We start from the raw sequence: 13,562 nt of genomic DNA on the forward strand, positions 1-13,562 counted from the left end.
AGTCAGTGGCTCCTGGAGGTAACTGTCTTCTAACACCCCCCTCCCCCCTTTTTTGTGGTAGTATGGAACCGATGGATTTCCACATGAGCTTTCTACCACCGAACCACGCCCCAAAGCCCTTGTCTAGTTTGACCACTGATGTATCCTCAGAAGCTCTGATATTGTCTGACACGTGGTAGGTTCTCAGGGAACCTTTTAGGAATAAGTCGCCTTGTTCGGAACTCCAAAAGACGCTGCCTCAGTTTTCATCAGTGTCGGATTACTGAAACTCACTTTCATTCACCGCTCTGGCGGGCATGGCCTCCTCGGGTCTGGGAAATGGCTCAGTCACCGCGCAGCACGGGCGAGCTCCGCCCACAATTCCTCCCGCAGACCTGCCCTAATAAGGTCAAGGCCAGCGGACGTCCACGCGCATGCGCACCGCTTCGGCGCCGGCGTCAACTCAGTCCCCCTTCCTGGCTCCGCCCAGCTCGCTACTGGAGGCGTGGTGAAGGCCCAGCCGGGAGAAGGGGCGGGGCGGAGAAAGGTCGAGTGTATAAAGAAGTGCTGAGGGTCGGGAGGGCGCTGCCGGGGCTGACCTGAGCGAGTGAAGACGAGATGCAGGTGAGCTTGGCAGAAGCGGGGGAACCTAGGAGCTGGGATCTGTCCTGGAGAAATTGCGGGCACTGGGCCTGGTGAGAAGAGAGCGGCACGGCTGCGCCCAGGAGGCCGCGTGCGCCGGGCCCCGCGCAGGCGCAGTGCGGAAGGGCGGGCGGGGTCTCTCCCGCACTCTGGGGTTCGCGGGGCGTGCCCAGCCCCGCCCTCCCAGTCCAGCGCGGCGGTGGGGGGCTGCGCCGCGTGGAGGTCGGCTTTCTCGCGGCCCGCGCAGGTCCGGCCACAGCTCAGTTGTCACCAGTGACTTCCTGTTTGTGAGCGGCCTGAGTCCGGCCCTGAGTAGGGGTGTGTGGGAAGCGAGGCTCGGAGGGGCGCCGCCGGGCTCGCCTCCCGGTGGACCTGGCGCGGCTCTCCGCTACCCGAGGGCTCTGCCGACGCTCTTAACCCCAGCGCGGAGCTGAGATTGGGGCCCTTTTCACTGCCTTCCTAGCATCCAGACCTGAGCCCCCAGGTCCCACTGATCAGTGTGCTTTTTGTTCATATTTCTGTTTGCCAGCCCTGGGGCTTCTTTTGTTCAAGGTTAGCACTCAACCTCTTGAGCCACAGCCACTACTGCCTGCCTTTTCTGTGTATGTGATGCCGAGGAATCCAGCCCAGGGTTTCATGCGTGCTAGGCAAGCACTCTACCACTGGGCCACAAACACAGCCCTGCTGAGGGTTTTTTTTTTTTTTTAAATAAAATCAGATTTTTTAGTTTTACTTTTTTCTCTATGGGCCCTGCCTCTGTTCAAGGACAGTGACTTGCTCCCCTCCCTGACAGTCACCTGTGGCCAGATAGTAGGCATAGTTCCTGTGTATGGTGGATGGGAAATGCGGATAGTGTGGCTCTGGTGGTGGAGAGGGGCGCTGGGGGTTTGAGGAGCATCACCACAAAAACAAGTTTGTCACAAGAAGCTTCAAGACTGCCCATGTCTCCCTGCTTATTCTTCCAATTCCTGCCTTGGGGCAGGGTGGGGGCACAGGCCTGGAATCCCAGCTAGTAATCTGTAATCTCAGAATCCTGAAATCTGAGGACTGTGGTTTGAAGTCAGCCCAAGAAGCAAAGTCTGTGAGATTCTCATCACCAAGTAACAACCAAAAAGCCGGAAGTGGGGCTGGGGCTCAAATGGTAGTGTGTCAACCTTGAGCATAAAATAACCTCACAGGCAGGGCCCAGGTTCTGAGTTCAAGACCAAAGGCACACACACAATGTGACATCTTCAGAGGCCTCCTCTGTCTGGCCTGTTCATTTTTCTCATGATAAATCTCAGCAAGATGTAGGTACCTGGGTGAGGCTCCAAATCAAGTTTGAGCTCCTTTAGCAGTGTTCCTACCAAACCAAGGGCAGCTTGAACTACTGGGTTCATAGCAAAGGGCCCCTTTTAACATACGTCATTTTAATGTTAACAGTTTGATTGTTCAGCATGGTAGTATCTTTGTGTGTCTGTGTTTGCACATGCCTGTCCTGAGGTTTGGACAGAGTCTAGGTGCTGTGCCTGAGATTCTTGCTCAGGCTGTGGCTGTATCATTTGAGCCACAGTGCTTCACTTCCAGACTGTGTGTGTGTGTGTGTGTGTGTGTGTGTGTGAGAGAGAGAGAGAGAGAGAGAGAGAGAGAGAGAGAGAGAGAGAGAGAGTAGAGTCTAAGGAATTTTCTTGCCTCTGCTGGCTTTGAATGATGATCCTCATATCTCAGCCTCCTAAGTAGCCAGAATTATAGGCATGAGCCACCCATGCCTAAGAGCATAGACATAACCTTATGACCACAGTGCCTCACATATGCTTAGGAGGGTTGAGCTTTAAAGAATACTCATTGCAGCTGGGCATGGTGGCTCACACCTGTAATCCTAGCTACTTTGGAAGCTCAGATCTGAGGATCTAGGTTCAAAATCAACCCAGGCACAAAAGGACCTGAGACTCTTATCTCCAATTAACCTCCAGAAAACAGGAAGTGGGGCTTGGCTCAAGGGTAGGGAGGTAGCCTTGAGCTGAAGAGCTCAGGAACAGCCCCCAGGCCCAGGGGTAGAGTGGTAGCCTTGACCTGAAGAGCTCAGGGACAGTGCCCAGGCCGAGTGCAAGCCCCATGACCCACCAAAACCACAACAAACAATAACAACTCATTGCTTAGTGTTCTGTTAATAAACTTTATTAGTATAAACATTGGCCATTAGGAGAGACTCCGGGGCATTAGCTGTGCTAACTTTGGCATTTAGAGAATTATGTTAGGCTAACTTGTCTTTCTCCAGGTCTACTACAGTATAACTTTGAGATGCTCAGAATGTCCTCTGGGCATCTGAGGACATGGTTAGGTGTCCTCTTGTTTTAAAGATGCCTTATAACTCCAAGACAAATATCCTATTTGATGTGTATGTTTGCTGCAACTTGTTTTGCTGTAGCTTGATGTGCTTGTTCACTGCTTGTCTCTTCCTTTGTAGAAATGTAGGTGGTTCTTGGATTTGCCACCCTTTTCCTATTGCTTTCTGTGTAAAAAAAAAATTATGTATATATATATAGATAGATAGATAGATAGATATACACACACACATACACTTGTGTTCCATGAGTCACTGCAAATTATTAATAATTCTGAATGAAAGCATGACAGAGCCTTGATTTCAATGTTGATACTGATTTATATATTATCCTTTTTTTTTCCTCTGGTGCCAGTCCTGGGGCTTGAATTCAGGACTTGGGCACTATCCCTGACCTTTTGTGCTCAATGGTAGCACTCAACTAATTGAACCACACCTCCATTTCTGGCTTTTTGGTACTTGATTGGAGATAAGAGTCTAGGGGACTTTTCTGCCCAGGCTAGCATCTGGCTGTATCCTAATTTTGGACCCTAAGATAGTTGCTCAGTGAGAAAACAGATCAGGAGCTGTGGGTCTTTTTGACACTTTCTTGGAAATAATTTGCAGAACATGGCTTCAATTCCTCTCCCATCACCTTTCTCACTTTGCCCCTTGCTACACACAGCACCATTCATACTAGGGTTGGCACTTCATGGAATTCTTGGCCCTGTTATCTAGGACCCCAATGCAGACACAGAGTGGAATGACATCTTACGCAAAAAGGGCATCTTGCCCTCGAAGGAAAGTCTAAAAGAGTTGGAGAAGGAGGCAGAAGAGGAGGAAGAGCAAATCCTCCAGCAGTCAGTGGGTGAGTGTTCCCTCCTATTGCTATCATAGGAGGCTCTTCTGGCGTTATCACTTGGGACTTTAGGCCAATCACAGAGCATCTTAAACATCACCATCTGGGACAACATCCCAGATGCCCATCAGTCCCCAAATCCTTATGTTGGTCACATTAGCACATGGTACTTTTTTGAGTACATAATCTCACTTTCACTTTATTGATTAATCACTATATTAATTAATCTTTGTGGTCTGGCTACTGTGAGAAAGCATCAGGTAGTAACACATGAGGTCTGAGAGTACTTTTCTCAAAAGTAGACTCCCTCAATGCATGCGCAGATATTCCTAGTCTCTTGCCAGAGTCCACATTTCTGAGGCATGAATCTATGCAGTCTTTATTTACTTTTGCAGTATAGGAGATAGAACCAGGAGCACTGCACACATTAAGCAAATGCTCCAACACTGAGATACATACTTATCCCTGAATCTACATTTTATTTTATTTTTTTTTTTGGTCAGTCGTGGGGCTTGAACTCAGGCCCTAGGTACTGTTCCTGAGCTCTTTCGCTCAAGGCTAGTTCTCTACCACTTTGGGCCATGTCTCTACTTTCAGTTCTGTGGTAGTTAGTTGGGGTTAACATTTCATGGACTTTTATTCCAAGGACTTTCCTGTCCATGCTGGCTTTTGAACTGTGATCCTCAGATCTTGAGTAGCTAGGATTATAGATGTGAGTCACCAGTACCCAGCCCTTACTCTAGCTTTTAAACAAGAGCTTTAAAGGGTTTCAAGTATGTGTCAAAGTTTGAGAACTATTGGTCACACAGAAACTCCAATAGTTCTTCCTCCTCCTCTTCTTTTCTTCTTCCTCCTCCCTTCTCTTCCTCCTCCTCTTTTTCCTCTTCTTTCTTTTTTCCAGCCCTGGGCTTGAACTCGGGGCCTGGGCACTGTCCTTGAGATTTCTCAAGGTTAGCACTTGAGCTACAACACCACTTCTGGCTTTTTCTGTGTGTACGGTACCCAGGAATTGAACCCAGGGCTTTGTATATACTAAGCAAACACTAGGCCACACTCCCAGACCAGGAATTAACTTTTGTTTTCTACTTTTACATATAAGTGCTGATTTAGAGGATTATTAGAAAGTATTTAATAGCCAGAGAAATTCTACTGAGTGATTACTGTGGGTTAGGTGCAATGAAGATTTAATGGTGTACTGGCTAGACAGAATTCTCAGCCTTCCTGGAACTTCAGTTCTAGAAGTGGAAGCTGACCCTTAACAATAAGGGAAATAAGAATGGGAAAGGGGCAAGAAAGGTTGGAGAAGGGGGTATGTATGATTCTAGATGACACTTGGGTGGATGTGAAGAGGTGTGATGCGGTACTTCAGCAAGGGAGAAGCTGGACTAAGATGTTGGAGGATCTGATTGGAGGCCAGCATAGCTGGGGAGACTGGGAGAAACTGAATGAACATAGGGCCCACCCTGCGTGTTTTAGTAAGAGCAGTGACTTTCAGGCCTAATGAGTTAGGAAATCATTGGAGGTTTGGGGCTTGCATTCAGGATATCACCTCTCACTTGCCTTTTTTGCATGTGGCTGGTGTTTTTCCACTTGAGTCATGCCTTCATTTTCCAGCTTCCCGTCTCACTCCCCTTTGTCAGTTGTAGAGCTTTAACTCAGGGCCTGGGCACTATCTCTGAGCTCTTTTGTTCAAAGTTAGCATTCTACCACTTTGAGCCTCAGCACCACCTTTGGTTTTCTGGTAGTGGCTATAGATGTTTCAGACTTTCTTGCCCAGGCTGGCTTTGAAACTCGACCCTTAGATAGAGCTCAGCCTCCTGAATAACTAGGATTACTGATACGAACCACCAGCACCCAACCCAGAGTGTGCAGAGTTGCTCAGTTGTCTGTTTGGGCTGGTTCTGAACCTCTGTCTTCAGACTTTAGTCTCTTGAGTAGCTAGAATTTCAAATGTGAGCTGCTTATGTCTGGTTTATCCTCATTTTTTTCATATTTTTTATTGTAATTAATAGAAGGGTTACATTACATTCACCAGATGGAAGGTGCATTACTTCACATACATTGATACCCTTTCTCATGTCTTGGTCCCCATTTCCCTCCCCCCTCACCCCCACCCTCATCTTGTTTTCCCCTCTTTCCTGTCCAATTTCAAATAACCAAATAAGCTTATGTCCAATATATCAGATAACAAAGTGAGATACTGTGACAATATGATATAACCAAGGGACAGCAAAAGAGATGAGAGATAACATAGTACATTAAGGACAACAATCACTCATTATATGGCTTTTATTTCTATATCCTAGAGGTCCTTTCATTTAGCGTCATACTGTATGGCCTTATGTATCTAGGTTTTGCTCTATTGCAAATCTCTGCTAGAAGAACCCAAGTTTTCTACTGATTATGACAAATGAGGGAAACCATTGAGCCTATGTTCCTTTGAGTCTGGCTTACTTCACTTAATATGATTTTTTCTAAGTCTTTCCATTTCCTAACAAATGGGGCGATGCCATTCTTTCTGACAGCAGCATAGAATTCCATTGTGTATAAATACCACATCTTGTTGATCTACGCATCAACTGAGGGACATCTAGGTTGGTTCCATATCTTTGCTATGGTAAATAGTGCTGCAGTGAACATCGTTGTGCTAGTGGATTTAGTATGTCCTTGTTTCTGGACGATTGGGTAAATGCCAAGTAGTGGAATTGCTGGGTCATAGGGGAGCTCTATGTTTAGTCTTCTGAGGAACTGCCATACTGCTTTCCATAGTGGTTGAATGAGTTTGCACTCCCATCAGCAGTGTAGTAGTGATCCCTCCTGGCCACATCCCCTCCAGCATCTGCTGTTATTAGTTTTCTTGATCCTGGCCATTCTAACTGGAGTGAGGTGGAATCTTAGAGTTGTTTTGATTTGCATTTCTTTTATGACCAGAGATGTTGAGCATTTCTTCATGTGTCTATAGGCCATTCTTGTTTCTTCTTCAGAGAAGACTCTCTTTAAGTCTTTGGCCCATCTTTTAATGGGATGGTTGTTACTTTGGAGATTAGTTTTGGAGTGATTCAATTTTTTGAGCTGTTGTTTATCCTCATTTTTTAATTTATTTTTATTTTTATTTTTTTGTGGGTCTTGGAGCTTGAACTCAGCCTGTGTGCTATCCTTGAGCTCTTCAGCTCAAGGCTATCACCCTACCCTTGAGCCAAGCCCCACTTCCTGTTTTCTAGAGGTTAATTGGAGATAAGAGCTCAGGTCCTTTTGTGCCCGGGCTGGCTTTGAACCTTGATCCTCAGATTTCAGCCTCCTGAGTAGTTAGGATAACAGGCATGAGCCACTGTGCCCAGCTAGCTATCCTCACTTTGAAATCACTGTCCTAGTGCTGCCTCACTAAGAATTTTGTGAGATGGACCAGGAGACCTGTCTGAAAATTCAGGCCCGGCTGACAGACACCATTGTCTTCAGCTGGAGATGGTGGTAGAAGTGAGAACTGATAAAAGCTGATGTATTTTGAAGTTAGGGAAACCAGGGTTTGTTGATGGACCTCCCTGGAATGCTGTGGGATAAAGATAAAGATTCCTGCTGGGCTTGAGCAGCCTGAGGATGGAGCTGCCTACCCAATATTGTGGGCCATGTTAACTGTAGTCTTAGACAAATAGAGCCGGTAAATAGGAGGTGGGGTTTGTGTTTCTCCAGTTGGAGAAGTCTGGGCTGAAGGTGTAGCTTGGGGCGTTGTCACCATACCAGTAGTATTTTAAGTTATGCCATTAGTGCAACACCAAGAGAATGGACAAAGAAGTCAGCTGAGCCCTGGGGAAGTTTAATCCATAAATGATTCAAATGATGGTGTCTAGAGAAATTTGAAGCCATTGATAGGAATGGCCTAGAGTCAGATGCTGCTCATTATCAAGACGTTTTGGTCATCTGCTGGGGTGCTGGTGGCTCACCCCTGTAATCCTAGCTATTCAGGAGTCAGAGATGTGAGGATATAGATTCAAAGGCAACTCAGGCAGAAAAGTTCATGAGGCTCTTGGTTCAGGTCATAGAACACACGAGACGTTTATCTCCAGTTAAACAACAAAAAGCTGGAAATGGAGCTGTGGGTCAGATGATAGAGCACTATCCTTGAGCCAAGAAGCCAAGTGATAATATCAGGCCCCGAGTTCAAGTTCCTCCCCCCTCCTCTACACAAGCATGCACTCACATGCACAAAGATACACGTCGTAGATCCCTTGACCTTGGTGAACTTGCTTAGAGGGAACATAGTGTAGCCTAAAATGTCCATAATTGATGTCCATAAATAAGAAAGGGTACTAATGGCAATAAAAATAAGATAACCTTTCATAGCAATTGTTTAGAACAGATAGAGCTGTCTGCCATTCATAAGAAAAAAAAAAGTACACTTTTTAACTTTAAGAAAAGTGTGCTTTGGGGAGTATTCTCTTTTTCTTAGATCATATGAAAACATATTATTACACTCAGACCAGACCAAGTCTTTTGTTTTATAGGTGTGAAAAACATCGAATTTATACTTTTATCACTGTGTAGAGGTCAGATAAGTCAAATGGTAAAGCCAGTAAATCTTTTTAAAAATACTTCCAACTTTTTGTGTGTGCTAAACTAGGACTTTAACTTGGAGCCTTGAGCTTTTGCTTGGCTTTGTCTGCTTATGGCTAGTACTCAACTATGCCTCTAGTTCCAGCTTTCTGCTGGTTAATTGAGGATGAGTCTCCCAGATTTTTCTGCCTGAACTTGTTCTGAACCATGATTCCAACATCTCTGCCTCCTGCAGATTATGGGGCTGGGGCTTGAACTCAGGGCCTGGGTACTGTCCTTGAGCAATTTTGCTTAGAGCTAGCACTCTACCCCTTGGGCCACAGTATCACTTTTGGCTTTTTTTCTGTGTATATTTTAGCAAGGAATTGAACCCAGGGCTTTGTGCATGCTTGGCAAGCACTCTACCACTAGGCCACACTTGCTGCCCCCAACTTATTTACTAGTGAAGTTTGTTTGTTTGTTTGTTTCTTTCTTTCCTTCTTTCTTTCTTTCTTTTTTTTTTTTTTACCAGGCTTGGGGCTTATACTCAGGGCCTGAGCACTGTCCTTGGGCTTTCTCAAGGCTAGAGCTCTACCATTTGAGCCTTAGCACCACTTCTGGATTTTTTCTATGTATATGGTATCAGGGAATCAAACCTGGGTCTTTGTGTATGCTAGGCAAGCACTCTACTACTAGGACAAATTCTGGCCCCCATTAGTGAAATTTCTTAAGGTTTATCTTATGTGAGATGCTAGCTTTCTGATATGTGCACATCCATCTTTAGCGAAAAGTGAAAACCTCAAATGTTTATCTGTTCCTCTTTTTTATGTTTGCCAATGTCACAAATTCAGTGAAAACATATGAAGATATGACCTTGGAAGAGCTGGAAGAAAATGAGGATGAATTTAATGACGAGGATGAACGGGCTATTGAACTATACAAGTGAGTGCCACAAAGAAGGACTGGTTGCTGTTCTGGATGGAGATACATTGTGTGTAACATTGAGAAAGTTAATTTGAGATTTAATTTGGAAAGGATTCCCATAAAATATTGTGTGTTTCAATGAAATGCCCTGTAAATAAATAACCCTGAATTATTGCAAGGATTGCCTTCTGATTGATGTGTATGCACATGTGAGTGCAATGCTGCATGTATGTGTTACACATGTCTGTCCTCCTGTTGGTACAGGCAGCGAAGACTGGCTGAGTGGAAAGCAACTCAACTGAAGAATAAGTTTGGAGAAGTTTTGGAGATCTCAGGAAAGGATTATGTTCAAGAAGTTACCAAAGCTGGTAAAGGCTTATGGGTAGTCTTGCACCTTTACAAACAAGGGTGAGCTGATCTTCCATGTGGTCTATAAAATGTTGACTTGCATTTGGCTTAGATTTTTAGGTTTTGATTTGTGAGTATGTGTGCTTGAACTTAGGGGCTCACACTCTCACTCAGTTTTTTTTTTTAAATATATATATATATATATATATATATATATATTAATTTTGTTGGTGGTAGGACTTGAACTCTGGGCCTGGGCTCTGTCCCTAACTCTTCAGTTCAAGGCTACCACTCTACCACTGAGCCATAGTGCCACTTCCAGTTTTCTGGTAGTTAATTGGAGATAAGAGTCTAATAGACTTTCATTATGCCCAGGTTGACTTTGAACTGTGATTCGCAGAGCTCAGCCCCCCGAGTAGCTAGGATTACAGGCATGAGCCTGTCATTGTTTTTTTGAGAGTTGTTACTTTGTTTAGTGTAAATTCATCTTGCTAGTAGTAATAAACCCCTTGTGAAGCCATCTTGAAGGTATATATAAATAGAAGGGCAATTGGGCTTTATTCAGTATGCATAGATCACATTTGCTTCTGTTTTCTATTTCTGTGCTCTAGGATTCCCCTGTGTGCCCTCATAAATCAACACTTCAGTGAGCTTTCTAGGAAGTTTCCTGATGTCAAGTTTATCAAGGCCATTTCAACAACCTGTATACCCAATTACCCTGATAGGAATTTGCCCACTATATTCGTTTACCTTGAAGGTGACATCAAGGCACAGTTTATTGGTCCTCTGGTGTTCGGTGGCATGAACCTGACAAGAGATGGTAAGAGGCCCCTGGAGTGAGTGACGTTGGGGAGTATTTCTTTTTTTTTTTTTTTTTGCCAGTCCTGGGCTTGAGCTCAGGCCTGAGCACAGTCCTTGGGCTTTCTCAAGGCTAGAGCTCTACCACTTGAGCCTCAGCACCACTTCTGGCTTTTTTCTATGTATGTGGTACCGAGGAATCGAACCCGGGTCTTCGTGCATGCTAGGCAAGCACTTTAACCACTAGGCCAAACTCCTGGCCCAGTTGGGGAGTGTTTCTACTCACAACTCTAGATACAGTTTGTCTCTTCAGTTGAATGCTCTGCTTTAAGTTGAAGTTGAATATCAGAGCCTTACTATCTTTTTTAAATCTAATTCACACAGCATTAGTTACTAGTGTTACTTGAATCTGATTCTTTATATTTCTTTAATATTTTCTTTCTGTAATAAAATTAGTTGAATTTCTAGAAACTGTACCAATACTGGGACTTGAATTCTGCCTAGCATTCTGCTAGCATTTTTGCTCAAGGCTGGTACTCTTGCCACTAAGCCGCAGCTCTGCTTTAATCTTTTTACTGGTTAATTGGAAACAAGAGTTCACAGACTTTCCTGCTTGGGCTGTCTTGAACCACGATCCTCAGATCTCAGGCTTCTGTGTAGCTAAGATTATAGGTATGAGCCACTGGCACTGGGCCTCTAGTGACTTAAATTTATATATCCCTTCATTTTGCCTTGTAACTCTGGAAGGAGTGGGTTAAAACAAATTCCTTTTTGCCCATTACACATGGAGACATCAATACATATCCATATATGAAAGAGCCTAAGCCAGAGGCATTCTAGCTGAGGAAACTTTTATCTGGCAAATATCATGTAACCCTTCTATTAATTACAATAAAAAATATATGAAAAAAAAACTTTATCTCTACTCAGCTAATATATCCAGCTGTGCTTTATTGACCTTCAATTTTATATCTTGAAACACAACTTTACCACTAAGATACACGCCTGTATGAGAGATACATCAGGCAGTTAAACAATATTTCCTTGTCCAAAGACATATAAATTAATATTATCTGACTTTTTTTTTGCCAGTCCTGGGGCTTGAACCTCAGGGTCAGGGCACTGTCCTTTCTCAAAGGCTAGCATTCTACTGCTTGAGCCCTGGGGATTATTTGTTGTCTTATAGCTGAAAGTGTGTACATTGGACCACAATCCCCTTTTACCCCCTGGACACCAGTAACCACTGTTTGGCTCTCTGATTCATGGGTAATTTAATAGGACTTGCAGTGCAATTGGCTGTTGGATGTTAATGAGGGTCCTCAGTTAGCCGGGCACCACCCCTGCCTTGGACTGTTGATTGGCATCAGTGTCTCAGGCAGCCCTGGGTTCTCCCTGGGTTCTTTGATGAAATCTGCATAACTTGGTTTTGTTTCACCAGTTTTTACACTGATGTGGAATTTCTCTGATTACAAGAGTGAAATACAAGAACTGCGTCTTTGGTTAATGATTTCTTCACTTTCTAGTGCTTTTTTTATTTTACTCAGTTCTAGGGTATCATCATATAACTATTTCTTGACCTAATAGGTGAGCTATTGGACATGAAGCTGAAAAAATTTCCTGTTGTTAACTAAAATTGGATTCAATGATGATATCCCCAGCAGATCTGTGGAGTTTTCTTTTTTTTTGGTGGGGGGGCGGTTGGGGGTGGGTTATGGGGCTTGAACTCTGGGCCTGAGTGCTGTCCCTGTTGTTTTTTTGTTTTTTGTTTTTGCCAGTCCTGAGGCTTGAACTCAGAGCTTGGGCACTGTCCCTGAGCCTCTTTGTGTTCAAGGCTAGTGCTCTATTACTTGAACCACAGCACCACTTCTGGTTTTTTCTGTGTACCTTGGTACCAAGGAATTGAACACAGGGCTTTGTACATGCCATGCAAGCACTCTACCACTAGGCCATACTCCTGGCCCTTAACCTTAATGTGATTTTTTTTTTTTTTTGGTACAAGTTCTTGTCTTTGTAGTATCTCAGTTAGTCTTATCATTTTAAAAGAGTGTTTATCAGGAGGCTAAGATCTGAGGATCATGGTTCAAAGCCAGCCTGGGCAGTAAAAAGTCGCAGTAAAAAGTCCTTAAGACTCTTTATCTCCAGTGGAAGTGGTACTGTGGCTCAGGGACAATGCCCAAGCCCAGATTCAAGTCCCACGGCCGACAAAAAGAAAAAAAGTGTTCGATAAAAATACCTGGTATTTTCCTTAGCAGTCTAAACTTTTTCACATCTCTGGGTACCTTAAAATTATAGCACTAATATTGCCACCAAGGTTGGATGCTTATGTTTTGTGCCCAGGAAATAAAAGTTGACTTGATAGGCTTAATGGTGAGAGGCCTCAAGCAGTGCAGGGCCTTTGATGTCTTTGGTGCTATTGGTGCCTTTGGTGATTGGATTTTCTCTCTTTATCATGCAGAGCTGGAGTGGAAACTGTCTGAGTCTGGAGCAATCAAGACAGACCTAGAGGAAAACCCCCGGAAACCCATTAAAGACAAATTGCTGTCCTTAGTTCGGGACTCTGTCCCGATGAGGAGGGCCAGCAACTCTGACAGTGACTAAACCAAGGCCATAGCTGCCACAACTTTTCTAACTTTTTTGATCTGATGTAATCATCTGGATAAATCTTCAAAAGAAAAAAGCAAGAACAAATCTTGTTTGGTTTTTTTTTTAGCCTTTTCACAACTACACTTTAAATATTATATATAGTTCAGAAATTAATGCTGGGAATTGCATTAAATTTATGGAAACTTTTTTTTTAATTAAGCCAGCTGTTGGTATACCAACCAAGCTTTTCCATGTATGTTTTAACTAAGCTATGAAAGTATTCACTGTTTTTCACGTGAAACTACATAGAAAGGAATACGAAGTTTTTAAGAACTATGTGAATAAATTATATAGTGGGGAGTTGCAAACTATGTTTTATAATAATTGTGCTGTTTATATTTATCTTATAAAGCTAGCAACAGATGGATCAACTCAAAAAATACAAAGGAGGCTGGGAGTTTGGCCTAGTGGTAGAGTGCTTGCCTAGCATGCATGAAGACCCAAGTTTGATTCCTTGGTACCACATACATAGAAAAATGCTGGAAGTGGTGCTGTGGCTCAGGTGGTAGAGCTCTAGCCTTGAGAAAAAAGTCCAAGGAC

General features: G+C 43.9%; 1 protein-coding gene across 1 annotated transcript; it reads left to right on the forward strand.

Moving 5' to 3' along the window:
* The first annotated feature begins 478 nt into the window (after positions 1-478).
* On the forward strand, positions 479-13,330 carry Pdcl3 (phosducin like 3). Its single transcript, XM_090336516.1, has 6 exons — positions 479-603; positions 3,662-3,791; positions 9,161-9,251; positions 9,498-9,641; positions 10,193-10,401; positions 12,835-13,330. The coding sequence occupies exons 1-6, from the start codon at positions 598-600 to the stop codon at positions 12,975-12,977; spliced, it is 723 nt and encodes a 240-aa protein (XP_090192642.1). The 5' UTR covers positions 479-597; the 3' UTR covers positions 12,978-13,330.
* Positions 13,331-13,562: the final 232 nt, after the last annotated feature.

The sequence above is a fragment of the Megascapheus bottae genome, chromosome 7 (assembly GCF_031878675.1).
Source record: "Megascapheus bottae isolate mThoBot1 chromosome 7, mThoBot2.hap1, whole genome shotgun sequence".
NCBI lineage: Eukaryota > Metazoa > Chordata > Mammalia > Rodentia > Geomyidae > Megascapheus > Megascapheus bottae.

Excerpts from the sequence above, each read along its gene's own strand:
- Pdcl3 (XM_090336516.1), top strand. Across the intron at positions 9,252-9,497 it reads CGGGCTATTGAACTATACAA|GCAGCGAAGACTGGCTGAGT; the intron begins GTGAGTGCCACA and ends CTGTTGGTACAG. Across the intron at positions 9,642-10,192 it reads TTGCACCTTTACAAACAAGG|GATTCCCCTGTGTGCCCTCA; the intron begins GTGAGCTGATCT and ends TCTGTGCTCTAG.